At 43.7% G+C, this 14,426-nt stretch overlaps 1 protein-coding gene across 1 annotated transcript; it reads left to right on the plus strand.

Annotated features, from left to right (window-relative positions):
* The first annotated feature begins 4,849 nt into the window (after window positions 1-4,849).
* SUV39H1 (SUV39H1 histone lysine methyltransferase) lies at window positions 4,850-14,231 on the plus strand. Its single transcript, XM_083593627.1, has 6 exons — window positions 4,850-5,004; window positions 8,647-8,792; window positions 9,204-9,869; window positions 12,660-12,806; window positions 12,909-13,038; window positions 13,401-14,231. Exons 1-6 carry the CDS (start codon window positions 4,986-4,988, stop codon window positions 13,535-13,537), a joined length of 1,245 nt encoding a protein of 414 aa, XP_083449753.1. The 5' UTR covers window positions 4,850-4,985; the 3' UTR covers window positions 13,538-14,231.
* Window positions 14,232-14,426: the final 195 nt, after the last annotated feature.

The raw sequence follows: 14,426 nt of genomic DNA on the forward strand, positions 1-14,426 counted from the left end.
TTATTTGCACGCCTTTCGGAGGAATGTTTTCCCTTGCTTTAGTTTTACCTTTGGGTAGGGGTGGCCGGGATGCAGTCTCCAAACTTTAAGACAGGTATACTGTACCTATTTACTTTCAAATTTGGTTGTTTTGATTGCAGTGTGATAGAGGGGACACAAATCCAGATTTGACTTCAATGAATCCTTATTATTTTATTTACGGTATTATAGATATATACTGGAAACTAAAGTATTTTCAGTGGCTTGGATCCTAATTTGGTCTTCTCTCCGCACAAGGGGGGGGCGTGATTTCTGCCAAATGGTCTGCAACGCCCCACATCATATCTTACACCATTCCCAGTGGTCCCCCACTGGACGCAGAAGGTTGTGAAAGAAAGGGGAGGTGGGAAAGTCCAGTTCCATGAACTCTGTTCTATTCCAGGGAAGGAAAATTGGCTTGGATCTTAATGTGCCTGTTGGACAGAACAAAACGAAAACAAAAAAATGTCTGGAAGACCACAGATAAATAGCTTATGCCACTTACCTTTGAATGGAATTAATATTGTAGTAACTAGAGACTTTTCAAGTGAGTAGCTCTACACAGGAAATCTTAGCTTCACCTTTGGTGTTTTGACATTGTGCAGAAGAAACTGGGCAGCTTGGACACAGGATCCTTTCCTTTGAGGGTGCCTTCCGGAGGCCACGGATTCAAGCACATACCAGAACTTTGAGTTTGCATAATTAAAGTGGATTAAACAGCTCTGTCACCATAGTCCAACAAATCCACTGGGGGGGGGGGAATCAGTCTTTTTGTGGTTCAGAAAGTGATAGTGAAATGCATAGAAACATGTGGGATGAACATATGACTAATGGGCAGATGTATAAACTTTCTGTAAATGAATCCAGATGAATGCTCAATAATGATAGGATATAATCAAGCTTTATGCAAGTAAATACAGATAAATGTTCAATAAACAGGTTGTCTGAAGGGGCACTGAGCCTTCTCAGCCTCCTGTACTTTTCACCTTCTGAGGTCGGACACACTTTTTTTCTATTCCTGATTCATTATTCTCATATTTAGAGGGTTGCTAGTGAAACATAAAAGTAGTACATTGTGCTGTGGTGGCAACAGGGTGGGAAAATGCTGTCTGGTAGTATATGAACATTATAAATTTGGTGCCAACGTGAGCTTTATTCTTTTAGGGCTAATAGCATCATGAAGAGGAAATTTGGTCAGGATTATAACTAGCGAAAGAAGGGTTAAATCTCCTTCCACTCCCCGAGCTGCAGTTCCTATTAAAACTGACACCCACCTATGTGCCTATAATATATATATATATTTAAAAACTGTAACATATTTTAAAGTGGCACATTGTGTTATGTCTAGTTTGGCCCACAGTCTTTCTTGTTTCTTTAGATCCTTTTTTCTTTCTACAGGCTCAACAGCTATGAACAGAGTAACTAAGTAAAGTCAAAGGTTTCCATTAAAGTTTTTTAAATGTAATTTTATTTCATTTCAGAAACTTAGTTACTTCTGTATTCCCTGGGGTAGTAAGTACTGTTCATTTTCCACTAGACTTTCTCTTCTTCTCCCCTGCAGCCTCCTGTGCATTCACAAAATCAGCTCCAGAGACTTGGAGAGCCGTCTGGAACAGATTTTGGGGGCACACGGAGGGAAGGAAGAGGAAGCCCTGCTGTGCAAGTGGAGTTCTGTTTGTGGATTACTGGATACAACCCAGGATATCCCCCAAGTATGTGGAATCCACAATCCTATTTGCACAGGGAGAGGGGATAATTGTTGAACGCCATGTGGCCAAGAATCTTGACATCCTGAATCTTACTACATTACTGAGGGTGCAACAGCAGCACCTTCCTGGATGCAAGCAGGACACCATTATTATTATTATTATTATTATTATTATTATTATTATTATTCCCAGTGCTATTTTTCTAGAAAAATAGGTGCTAGAACTCACCACGAACACCTCTCTTGTTCTCTTATAATGGCAATGGCACCCACCTGAGAGATACTGGAACTGAGTTCCGGCTAAAAAAACATACCCTAATTATACCACAGCAGGGAAAAGCAGATCTTTTGCAGAAGACGCAACTGTATCTTCTGCAGCAACAAGCCTGTTAAAGAAACCAAATGGTTGCCGGACTCTGAGCTGGGGTGGATCTAGACACAGGTCAAAAACGCTATAAATAAGTCAGGAATTAAATCATAACAACAACGAATAGCCTATGTAAAAATCAATAAAAATTCCTTTTTGCTCTCTGGCGCCATCTGGTGTTGCATGTTTATAACGCATTCAAAACATATTACTGCATTGTGACAAATGTACAAATGTAGCCCTTGTTTTCACTATCACTGGTTTTTCCTTTGCACTATTTTTGAAGACATAGGTTGTGCATTTCAGATTGTCAAGCACAATTATCTTTTAAGGTCGTTATATTAGAATCTTTTGAAGATGCTTGCCTCAGTCTTATAGAAGGCTAATTTACTACAAGACTTCCATTTTGGTCTATCTGGTGGCAGGTTCTAGATTCTAGAATCTAGATCAGGCACGTCCAACAGGTATATTGTGAGTTACTGGTAGATTACTGGACGTCTGTGGTAGATCACTGGCTCCTCCAAAAGAAGCTCAACAAGTTTGGCTCCCCTAAAAAAAGCTCAACATCTTTGCCTTGCACTCCCCAAAAACATGGCTTTCCCCCTCCCTAAAAGGGAGTAGATCACTGCCAGTTTTTAACTTTGTGAGTAGATCGCAGTATGTTGGGAGTTGGCCACCCTTGATCTAGATAAACCCTGGTGAGCATTAAGTACACACTCATGCAGTTCAGGATAGGAGAATGTGCAGCTCTCAGACTGAATACTAAAGATAGCCACACAATATTGCAGATAGCAGCCAGTAGGGGCAGAACAGAGAGCAGATAAAGGTAGGCACTGGAAAATTAGGGCAAAGAGGACAGTATGGCCCTGAAGAGTACTGACAGCAGTTCAAGAGCAAAAAGTTTAATGGCAGAATGGTTCACTGCCAGGCATTTATATACAGGCCCTGGGCAATCATGAGACCGAGACGGGAGAACTCAGATTTTTAGAAATGCCCGAAGAGATGGGAAAGAATTGTGAAATCAAACTGCAATGTTTCGCAAGCCTCTTGTGGTTGCAATACAGGTACTAGGCATAAACACTCACTGAACACAGTGGCACTTAGATGTGAGGAAACCTGCATGGGATTGCATTACAGATAGTTGAGCAACTGTGGCTTCTTCCCACACCCCAAATGGCCAAGGACTGGATTCTCTAGATTCTTAGCTGTAATGTACCTATGAGATCCTGCCAACATCTCCTGACCTAAAGCTGCCGAGGGAATCAATAACCATGGTTTCTATAAATCCTGTTTTTAGGTAGAACAGTGTTCTCTATAGGAAATAGCTTCGTCCTTCGTTTGTGAAGAGGCAGTAGTATTCCAACAAAAAGCCAGTTATGTGTGTTAAGTAAGTAAATAAGAGCATTGTTGGATTACTTAGGAGCATGGCCATTGCCTGGACTCGGCACCATATGACCCGGATTCATTTATATATAAAAAATATATGTATTGGGAGTGTGGATTAAAATGCGCAAGTTGCTAGGTGCCGAGAAATAAATAACGCTGCCCTTTCCCACTTTCTCTGCCCCAGAGAAAATCTTGTGTCTGGTTGTTAGGCAAGGGCAGAAATGAGGCACATTTTACCCTCTGTATTTTACCTGTGGTGGAGAAGATGCAGGAATTCCATAGAAGTCAGTTTGATTGGGATGTTGCAGAAACGTTTTTTTTATGTTTACATAAAATAAGACCTTAGTTAGATGAGCAGGTGTGTGTGGTGTGTGTTGTTGTGCTCTGTTCAGGGAGGTGAGGAGGAAGAACATGGTACTAATTCCTAAGTGGTCATTCTGTCTTCTTCTTCTTCTTTGGCGATCACTCTTAGCTGAGTAAGATTGTCTTCCATAAACACAGTTTTAACAATGAGTCCGTAAGTGACTGTGGAGGCCAATTCTGGATCCACACATCCTTCCACAGTGGGGACATTGGTTTCTGGGCGGGAGTTGATCACGGTGTGGATTTGCCAAGCGTGCCTTCCTCTTAGCACATTTCTCCCTTGCGTCCTGAGTTCGAGTGTCTTCAATGCCCATGACACCTTTAGTAAAGGCTGTTCTCCAATTGGAGCGCTCACAGTGTTTCCGAATTGTTGGTGTTTATACAACATTTTTTTAGATTTGCCTTGAGACCATAGCTGTCAAGCTTCCCTTTTTTTGGCGGGAAATTCGCTTATTCCAGCGCCGTTTCCCGCTGCTATCCCGGATTGTTAGATTGTTAGATACCCCGTAGACTGTCTCAGGGACAGGTGAGGCTGCTGATCCCTTATTTTCAAATCCAAAAGTTGACAGCTATGCTGCTGATCCCTTATTTTCGAGGCTGCTGATCCCTTATTTTCAAATCTGAAAGTTGACAGCTATGCTTGAGAAAGTCTTTAAACTTATTTTGTTGACCACCAGCATTACACTTTCCATTTTTAAGTTCGGAATAGAGTAGTTGTTTTGGAAGACAATTAGACAACATGACCAGTCCAACGAAGTTGATGTTGAAGAATCATTGCTTCGACACTGGTGACCTTTGCTTACACGGGCATCGGTCCGCCTGTCTTCCCAAGTGACGGTACCTACTGACGCGCCGCCTTTTCCCTGACGGGGCTCAAGGCGGCCACTAACTCCGAGGCCGACTGAGGCTGCCGGAGAGGCGAGCGGCCATTGGTCGCGGGCGGCGCCGGGCGGGACCCGCAGCGCTGAGCGGGGCTCGCCATTGGGCCGCGCGCGGATGGCTCCGAGGAGCCTCCTGCGACTCTCTGGCGCCGCCTCCGCCGCTCCGACCCTCTCGCGCTCCCCGCGAGAGACGAAAAAAGTTTCCGGCGGCCTCAGTGGCTGGAGCGGAGTTGGAAGGGGGAAAAAAAAGAAAAAGCGCAAGATGGCGGAAAATTTAAAAGGTGAGAGGGAAAACGGGCGAGAGCGAGCGAGATAGGAGGAGGCGCGCCTTCGGGCTGGGCGCGTGAGGCGGCGCCGGCGATGGAGAGAACCGCGCGGGCAGAAGCGGCGCTCGGCAGCCGGGCGTTCGGTCGCGGAGGTGGGGGGCGAGGGGGCGGCGCGAGGACGGGAGCCCCCGGCACACCCCCCCCCCACCCCTCTGAGGCGGCGGCGGGCGACCGTTACGGGGGCCGGGAGAGCGCGCGAGAGGCGGCGTAAGCGGCTCGGGGGCCGTAGGGCGGCCGCCTCGCGCTGAGGGCGGGAAAGGAGGAGGAAGGAGGCGGCGGCGGCGGCGCGCGCGGGGAGAGAAAGAACGGGAGCCGTGAGGGGAATGTGGGGGGTCTCGCTTGCTGAGAGGCAGAAGCGCCCCTCTCCCCGCCCCCCAGGACCGAAACGCCGGCCTGCCCTTCCGACTTCTCTTTCTTGGGCGAAGGAGCTTTGCCCCCGTTGTGGTCGTCCGTCCCCCCGTCATTTGTTTCTGCCAACCGTCCTCCCCCTATATGTGGGTGTCTCTGTGGGTGTCGGTGTCCCGCTCCCCGCCTTGTGTTTTCGCCATGTGCTTCCTTCCTTCTGCCGCCCCTGAAAAACTCTTGCCGCCTTTGAACGCCTTTAAACATTTAGGCTTAGGTTTCCTTTAGGCCTCTCGGTTTTGGGGTGGGAAATGGCACAAGGTTGGGCTCCTGACAAAAGGCTGCCTTGCTTTCGGACCCTTGGCCTGTCAGACTCCTGAGAGAGACAGCCACTTAGACGAACTTTGTGTGCGGAAGTCGGGAGATTGGCAGCAGGTGGAGACGGGGAAGCAGCTGTGAAACCCCTGGGCTAAGAGTGACCGGCCCTGTCTCGGGGGGACATTACCCTGGGCGTGCAGTTTTGAAGCCCCCCCTTCAAATCCCGATACCTTCCTGTCATGGAGCAGGAGGAGGCAGTGAGCTTGATACCTGGTGGAGAAACTTCAGAGAGTTTACATGGGCCAGAAGCCAGAGAAAAGGCATTGGTTATTCTAGTTTTCTTAATATTTGCAGCAATGATTGTATTTATATACTCCCACTTTTTGGTGGAAAAGTAAAAACCCACTTTGATTAAAACGCTCACAAGAACTTTAGTTCCCTAAGTAGGTCTTCCTCATAAATTTAAGATGACAGTACAATTCTGATTTGGCAATCCCTGTAACCTGTTTATGTAAAACTGTACATGTGTTCTTAGTGCAGTGCACTCTTGCATTTTTTTTTTAGTTGTTCAGAATAGTGAGTGGGGATCTCTCATCATAATGAGAGATTACTGAAAGAAATGATCTTCATGGCGCTTCCACTTCAGTATGCTTATGTTAATCTTGCCTTCAGAGTACAGTAGGGAAGGGGGGTAATTGTTTTGCTGTTTTGTTTTAGTTTTTTACATGTTTTTATCCTGTGAACCACTCTAAGATCGTATAATAAATAAATGGATTTTATGGCAAGTTTATGATAACCTCCACCTACCAATTAGCTCTTCAACATGCAACTGTGATTGTCCTTGCAATCTATTTTTGTTGCACCATATTTTATAGTCTGTCTGATGCCAAAGGTTTAAGGCTGATGACAGTGTGCTAATCACAAGACTCCGGATCTTTGACCCATTTGGTGTTCACCTTGCATCTAGTGCTATCAGCTTTATAGGCTTGAAAAGAACAAGGATCCTGCAGGTGAAAGGCAAGCTGTTTGAACAAACTAGTTTCCTAGAGACTTTACAAAGCATCTTAATTTCTGTTCACTTAGGATTTTGTTGATCAAAGCCCCAGAATGGGGAATTTATACTCAAATGCCCCCAAGAAAATCCACCGAAATGATTGTGTGAATATACAAAGATGCCTTATGAATTCAGCCACTGGTTACCCTAACTTAGTGTTATCTATATATAGATTGACAGTAGCTCTTCAGGGTCTCACACAGAGAACTTGTTCAGCTGTACCTGGAAATGCCAGGCAAGGACTGAATATGGAATCTTCTGCATGTAAAGCTGGTGCTGTGCCATTGAGCTATGGTGCCTTCCAGGAGTTTGTTAACATATTTTGAACAGAAGGGAGAATTGCTTATTTATGTTAAAGATAGTAAAGATAAAGGGACCCCTGACCATTAGGTCCAGTCGTGGCTGACTCTGGGGTTGCGGCGCTCATCTCGCTTTATTGGCCAAGGGAGCCGGCGTACAGCTTCCGGGTCATGTGGCCAGCATGACTAAGCCGCTTCTGGCGAACCAGAGCAGCGCATGGAAACACCATTTAAAGATACCTTGGGTCTAATAAGAAGAGAGAAACAATGAGGACTTGAGGGAAGGGCTGTAGTTTAATGGTAGAGCATCTGTTTTGCATGGAAAAGGTTCTCTGACTTTACTACCTTCTTGAACTCTTCCATCAGCTAGACACTGCATGGGAAAGTGGGTTGAAAACTCTCATTTGCATGTTTTAATACCTATTCACCTTGGCTTGATTCTCCTTTCAGAGTCAGTGTGGTGTAATGGCTAAAGTGTCAGAGTAGGACTCTGGGAGACCAGAGTTTGAATCCTCACTTGGCCCTGAAGTTCACTTGGTGACCCTGGGCCAGTCACTGTCTGTCAGCCTAACCTACTTCACAGGGTTGTAGGGATTAAATGAGGAGGTAGAGGAGAATCAGGTATGCCACTGTTCATTAGAAAAAAATAATTCCCCCACCTCCAGTGTGTCAAGTTTATTAATAGATTGTAAGTTTGAAGGCAAGGGCTGTGTTATTTCTAATTTCTGTACAGCACCTAGCAATTTTGGTGCTTTATAAATTATAATAATAATGACAGCAAATGGACCATCAACAAATAGAAGCTGGAGACTAGAAGAAGGTTTTTAACTCTTAGAACAGTGAAGTGTTTTAGTAATTTCCCTAGAAAAGCTGTATGTTTAGTCCTCTGTGTAAAATAGGGAAGTAATCCTACTCTGTGGGACCTGAACTGGTTAGAAATGCTGCCAAACAGAAAATGTTTTGCTTGGGTCATAACATTTGACATAGTTTTATGTAAGTATGTTGCTTAGCTATCTAAGGATAAGCAACTAGGATACAGGTCTGTTCAGGGGTTGTTAGAAAATAGGGATGAGAGCAAGAATTATGACAGAGCTATCACAAAAATGTATGAGGCCTTGCAGCACAAATCTTGTGCTACATTGCCACGTTTTGCTGTGGGTTGGTATTCAGGGCATTTAGTTGAATTAAATACATTGAGTAGTCACATGATGTGATAACTTTCGACCTGTTTTAAGATTCATCACTATATGCAAATAGGTTTGCAAAAGAACAAGCAAACCTCAGATGTGAAAGTGAAACACAGGCAAGGAATTATGGTTGGGATGTGGTATGTTTAGTACTGGAATGGGAACAGAGGTGGGAAATTAAATCTGTACCTTCTAGGATGCATTGCACAAATTTTAGAGTTCTTGCCCTCTGTGGCAGCAAACATCAGAAATGTGTGTAAGACTTAACATTCTGAGATTTCCCTTTTCCTTATGATCCTAAAAACAATGATAGAGCTAGCCAGAAAAGTATATTACCACTTTTTGTTAAAGGAAAATATACAGTTATTCTAATGTATATCTGCCTTATCTCCCATAGCCTGCACTGTTTGTTGCAAATCAACCTGGTCCCACCTCCAGGATCTCTGCCGTTTGCAGAAAGTTTGCTGCCCTGGTTTGGGTATTACCCGAAAAAACCTCTGTGATTTTGAAGTAGAATATCTCTGTGACTACAAGAAAGCTCGGGTGAGTTACTTGGGCCCTCTTGCAACTTTAGCAACACCTTTTATTCAACCTTGCCTCTGTTTTCCCTAGCTCTCAGTTAAGTGTTTGTACATTGAGATTTGGTGTTAGTTGGCACTCCTTCACCCCTCTTTCTGCTCTTTATACTTTTAGCCAGGCATTACTGATCCAGAAAATCTCCCTTTCCTTTGATTGGTGGCCCATAGTTTACAGGACTGAAGCTGTTAAGAGAGAATGTTGCAGAGTTGCTTAATTTTGCATGAGATACCTGGGTTTTGTCCTTTACTCTGGGTTTTAGTAGGTTAGAGGAGAAGGGGTTATTGGGAGAGATTATTTTCTGGGGTTTGTTTTCAGTTCTGGGAAGAGAATTGTCATGTTTTAAGCTGACACTGTGCATGGTTACCTTTTACTCAGGATGAGGAATACTACCTGGTGAAGTGGCGGGGCTACCCTGAGTCACAGAACACTTGGGAGCCCAGAAAGAACCTGCGCTGTATCAGTATACTCAAACAGTTCCACCGGGACCTAGAGCAGGCATTGATTCGACGAGGAAGCAAGCTCAGAAAGAATACACGCTTGCTTGACCAAGGCATCTCCAACTACCTAGTGCAGAAGGCCAAACAGCGGCGGGCTTTGCAGCATTGGGAATATGAACTCAATGCCAAGCGCAACCACAAGGGATGCATTGTGGTAGAGAATGAGGTGGACTTGGAAGGGCCTCCCCGGGACTTTGTCTACATTAATGAGTACAAGGTTGGGGAGGGCATCACTCTCAACCAGGTGGCTGTGGGTTGTGAGTGCTTGGACTGTTTTTCAGAAGCAGCAGGAGGTTGTTGTCCTGGTGCTTCACACCATAAATTTGCGTATAATGAGTTTGGCCAAGTGAAGATCAAGGCTGGCATGCCCATCTATGAGTGCAATTCTCGCTGCAGCTGTGGGATTGACTGCTCTAACCGTGTGGTGCAGAAAGGCATTCGTTACGATCTTTGCATTTTCCGGACAGATAATGGACGTGGCTGGGGTGTGCGCACACTGGAGAAGATCCGCAAGAACAGCTTTGTCATGGAGTATGTAGGAGAGGTAGGATGAGCAGGCATGGACCAGAAGTTTAGTTGTTATCCAGGGTACAGGAGGAAAGAAAAATTGAAGCTGGGTTGGCCTGTTCCATTCTTTAACATGTGAAGCAGTAACACCATGTTTGTACGTGACATGCTCCAGCAGTGAGCTTCAGGTAGAAATATTTACCGTATTTTTCACCCTATAGGACACACCGGCCCATAGGACGCACCTAATTTTTTTTGGGGGGGGGGGGAAATAAAGAAAACATTTTTTATTCCCCCTCCCCAGCCGCGGGGGAAGCCCGAGCTTTTAAAAACGCACCTACCGTAGTTTTTAGAGGAGAAAAGGATATGTTCCCGAAGCGTAAGGTAACCACTTACCTAGGAGTAAACCCTATTAAACTCAGTCAGATTTACTAGTGTCTAATAATAATAATAATAATAAATCAGTTAATACATTAAAAACAATACACATAAAACATAACAGTATATTGGGAATAAACAACAAACATTTCATTTTATCAAAATATAATCCATATCACTTGTTGCTAACACCAAACAAAAAACCCTGAAACTATAAAGAATGGAAATATCTCTTACTTCTCTCTTTCTCTCTTTCTTTCTCTTTCTGCTCTGGTATCACTTATTTTAACTGCCTGTAATGTTTTCTGATTTTCTGAAATGCTCCAGTCAGTCAGAAGCAACTCTTCACCAAAATTCTAAAAGGGCTAGGTATTATGCATATTTACACACGACAAGGATAGGAACTTGAAATATTCCAGTCAAACCGGGCATTATTAAATAGATGGCTATACTGCATGGGCTCCAGTCTAAGATGGAGGGGTTATATTTGCACTTACTTTCCAAAGTGATAAAATTTATCTTTATATGGTCAGTTCACAAGATTTGCTTTGATCAGGGAACAGGGGGGTATCAGTTACATTACAAGGATAGTGAGGCTCTTTGTGACTGATCCATCTGAGGCATGGGTAGGCAAACTAAGGCCCGGGGGCCGGATCTGGCCCAATTGCCTTCTAAATCCGGCCTGCGGACGGTTTGGGAATCAGCGTGTTTTTACATGAGTAGAACGTGTCCTTTTATTTAAAATGCACCTCTGAGTTGTTTGTGGGGCATAGGAATTCGTTCATCCCCCCCCCCCCAAATATAGTCTGGCCCACCACAAGGTCTGAGGGACAGTGGACCAGCCCCCTGATGAAAAAGTTTGCTGACCCCTGAATTCTGAGGGGTTCTCAAACATGAAAGTTGTGGAGTTTAAATGCAGTAGGCCCAAAACTTACACAGGAGTTACATTCCTGAGGTCCGCTCACAAAAGGCAACTTTGCATGAAATCAGGAAGATCCCTGGGCTCTGGGAAAGTTGTGCAATGTCCATCTCTACATTACTGGCCTCTGGAAGGCTGTGGGTGGTTTCTGTAGGTCTTGCTAATTCAAGTGGGACAAGTAGATGGACAAATTCAGGAAGAAAGGAACATTTACTGTATAGATATTGTGGTTGACACTCAAACTTGAACATTCATCTGATGTAACCAGTAAATTTTCTTAAAATCTTAGTTGTGTCCCTGCTAGCCCTGCCCTTGTCATAAACTGTACAGTGGTACCTCGGGTTACATACGCTTCAGGTTACAGACTCTGCTAACCCAGAAATAGTACCTCGGGTTAAGAACTTTGCTTCAGGATGAGAACAGAAATCGTGCTCTGGCGGCACAGCGGCAGCAGGAGGCCCCATTAGCTTAAGTGGTGCTTCAGGTTAAGAACAGTTTCAGGTTAAGAACAGACCTCCAGAACAAATTAAGTACTTAACCCAAGGTACCACTGTATCTCATTTTAAAGTGAGAGATCTTTTATACAATTTAAATAGTTTTGGGGAATAGTGCCAAAAGCTAAGAACATCAACATTATTTTGCTCAGTAAATCATCCTATGACATATTGACACCACAGATTTAGTGATTCATCAACCAGGGGACTATGGGCTGCTATATTGGGTTTGTGAATATGCATGTGTGTATATCATTGCAATTACATATAAGTCCCCTCAAGGTTTATTTGATCAAACTGGGAAATAGATTCTGCCCAGTGTTTATTTATAAAATGTCTGATATTGTGTGACCAGACTTCTATGATCTTCTCTTCTCTGCCCTGCATGCCCTCAAATATGCTCCAGAGGACTGAGGAACTCTCAGGAGCAGATTTTGAGGATTGTGAGGCCAGTGGGAGCCTTGTTGCATGAGTGGAAGTCTATTCTACTTGCACACAAACAGCACTGAATGCAGCTGAATAGCAAGAAGGCCATAATTGTATGATTCCTACCTGATACTCTTAAACATGTGGGTAGTAGAACCTGTAGAATGAGTTTTGCTGCAGAAGTGAGGCATTTTGGAGCCACCTACTGGATACCTGTGTCACAGAGAGGCTTAGATGGGTGAAGTTACCATAAAGGATGGTCAAGATTTTAGGTCCTTACTGAAATAATTAGGCAGTCAACTTTCAGTACTGTAATCTTGAACATCAAAGATTCATGGAAGAAAAACATTTTGGCAAATTAATGTACCATGATGGGAATGACTTTAGAAGGTTTTCTATCCATGATCGTATCTTCTCTGAGAATTTAGAACTTTGATTTAAACTCATAACCAAAAGCCTGTGTAGAAGCATGTGTAGAAAGGTTACCCATCATAGAGATAGCAGAAATTAGGGAACAAATGAGATCTGGATGAATATTTTCAATAGATTGCTAAGAAAGATGCAGTAGCCCCATTTTTGCAGTGCTTACTGTTTTTTGCATCTCTCCCAGATAATCACATCAGAGGAGGCTGAACGACGGGGTCAGATCTATGATCGACAGGGTGCCACATACCTCTTTGACCTTGATTACGTAGAAGATGTATACACAGTGGATGCCGCATACTATGGCAACATTTCACATTTTGTCAACCACAGTGTGAGTGGGGTAGATCACAGTGGGGAGGGAGCCATATCTTTAACATAACTTTTAATGTAGAGCTTGTCTTACTTCCCTCTTACTCCTGTTTTCTGCTTCCAGTGTAACCCTAACCTACAGGTTTACAATGTCTTCATTGAAAATTTGGATGAGCGGCTGCCACGCATTGCCTTCTTTGCTACTCGACCTATTCGTGTTGGTGAGGAACTCACCTTTGACTACAACATGCAAGGTAAGAAGGGGAGTGCTTGAGAAATTTAGGTGGGCATTGAGACCTGTTCATTTTGGGAGGCAGGGATTAAGAATGAAGATCATGCTTTGAACCATTAAAAAATTCTGGTTAGATTTCCTCGAATTTCAAATAAAGCATAGCAACAGTATTCTAAGATAATTCTGCTATCTTTTCTTTTTAATAGTGTGATAGGTAGGAGCTTAAAGGAACAGGGAACATTTATGAGTTCAGTCTTTTGGCCAGTATATAGCCTTGTTGTGGATAGGGTGCATTCGCTAGATAAAATTCAATGTCAGGTCTGCTATGATGGAAGATATTCTGGTTCCAGTGCTGATTTCCCACCTTCCCTATCTCTCCCACAGTGGACCCAGTAAATGCAGAAAGCACAAGGATGGACTCTAATTTTGGCCTAGTTGGAGGCCTGGCTGGCTCTCCAAAGAAGCGGATGCGCATTGAGTGTAAATGTGGCACAGAGTCTTGCCGGAAATACCTCTTCTAGTTCCTTGCCAGTTTTGCTTTACAGTTGTCTGGATAGACTTGGACTAGAATTCAATACAGAAGTGGCAGTTGCTGAAAGTTTGAAGGCAGAGGGTAAGAGTCAGGAACTTACCTGCTTAAAACAAAAAACACCCAGTACTTTGAATTGCAGAGAGAGCAATAACTGACATTTCTTATGCTACCCAGCCATGACTGGCTGCTTCTTACTGCCAGACTGAAATATTCTTACAGCAGCTGAGAGATTATTCAGCAGGCAGGAGATTGGTTCGACTTGTCAAACTTGCTGTTGATGTACTGGTTGGAAAAACACAGCATAGTATCTCATAAGTCTCTGGATGTCTTATTAGAACCTGTTATAGCTTTTTACTATTTTGAAGGCTTGATTGTGAGTGCAACGTGGCAGAGAACACTTGACAAGTTTCTTATCTTCAGTGTGGTTTTCTAAGGGATACAAGTCTTGGTTTTACAGCAGAACTGCTTTCTAGCCACATTTATGAGTAAGTGGTAAAACACAAGCCATTTAAAAAATGGGTTTATCTGCACAAAGACTCTGTATTACCTCAGTGTGCCGTATGACTGTTCCCTACCTTTCCACATCCATAGAACTTGCTTTCATTGAGGATGGGAGAGGCCCATGTAATTTGTACTTGAAGTCGCACTTAATAACCATCATAAAGCCCTATGCAAAGTGAAAAGCCACAATGTTGCCTCTTGTAACTAATGCATTTGTTTTGAAGAGAGTATGTTTTTAAATATATATATATATATATTGGAAATGGGTTGGGGCAAAGAATCTAGCTTCTGGAAACCACTGGAAGCTGTGATGAAGCTTTTTAATTATGACTGACGAAATGAATTAGATGGTTGGGTTCCTTATTTTGCTTGTGACA

The sequence above is a fragment of the Podarcis filfolensis genome (assembly GCF_964270895.1).
Source record: "Podarcis filfolensis genome assembly, chromosome: 17".
In the NCBI taxonomy this organism is placed as follows: Eukaryota; Metazoa; Chordata; class Lepidosauria; order Squamata; family Lacertidae; genus Podarcis; species Podarcis filfolensis.

Bases quoted from the DNA above. Each gene is read 5' to 3' on its own strand.
- SUV39H1 (XM_083593627.1), top strand. The intron at 8,793-9,203 runs GTGAGTTACTTG...CCTTTTACTCAG, and splicing joins GTGACTACAAGAAAGCTCGG to GATGAGGAATACTACCTGGT. The intron at 12,807-12,908 runs GTGAGTGGGGTA...TTCTGCTTCCAG, and splicing joins CACATTTTGTCAACCACAGT to TGTAACCCTAACCTACAGGT.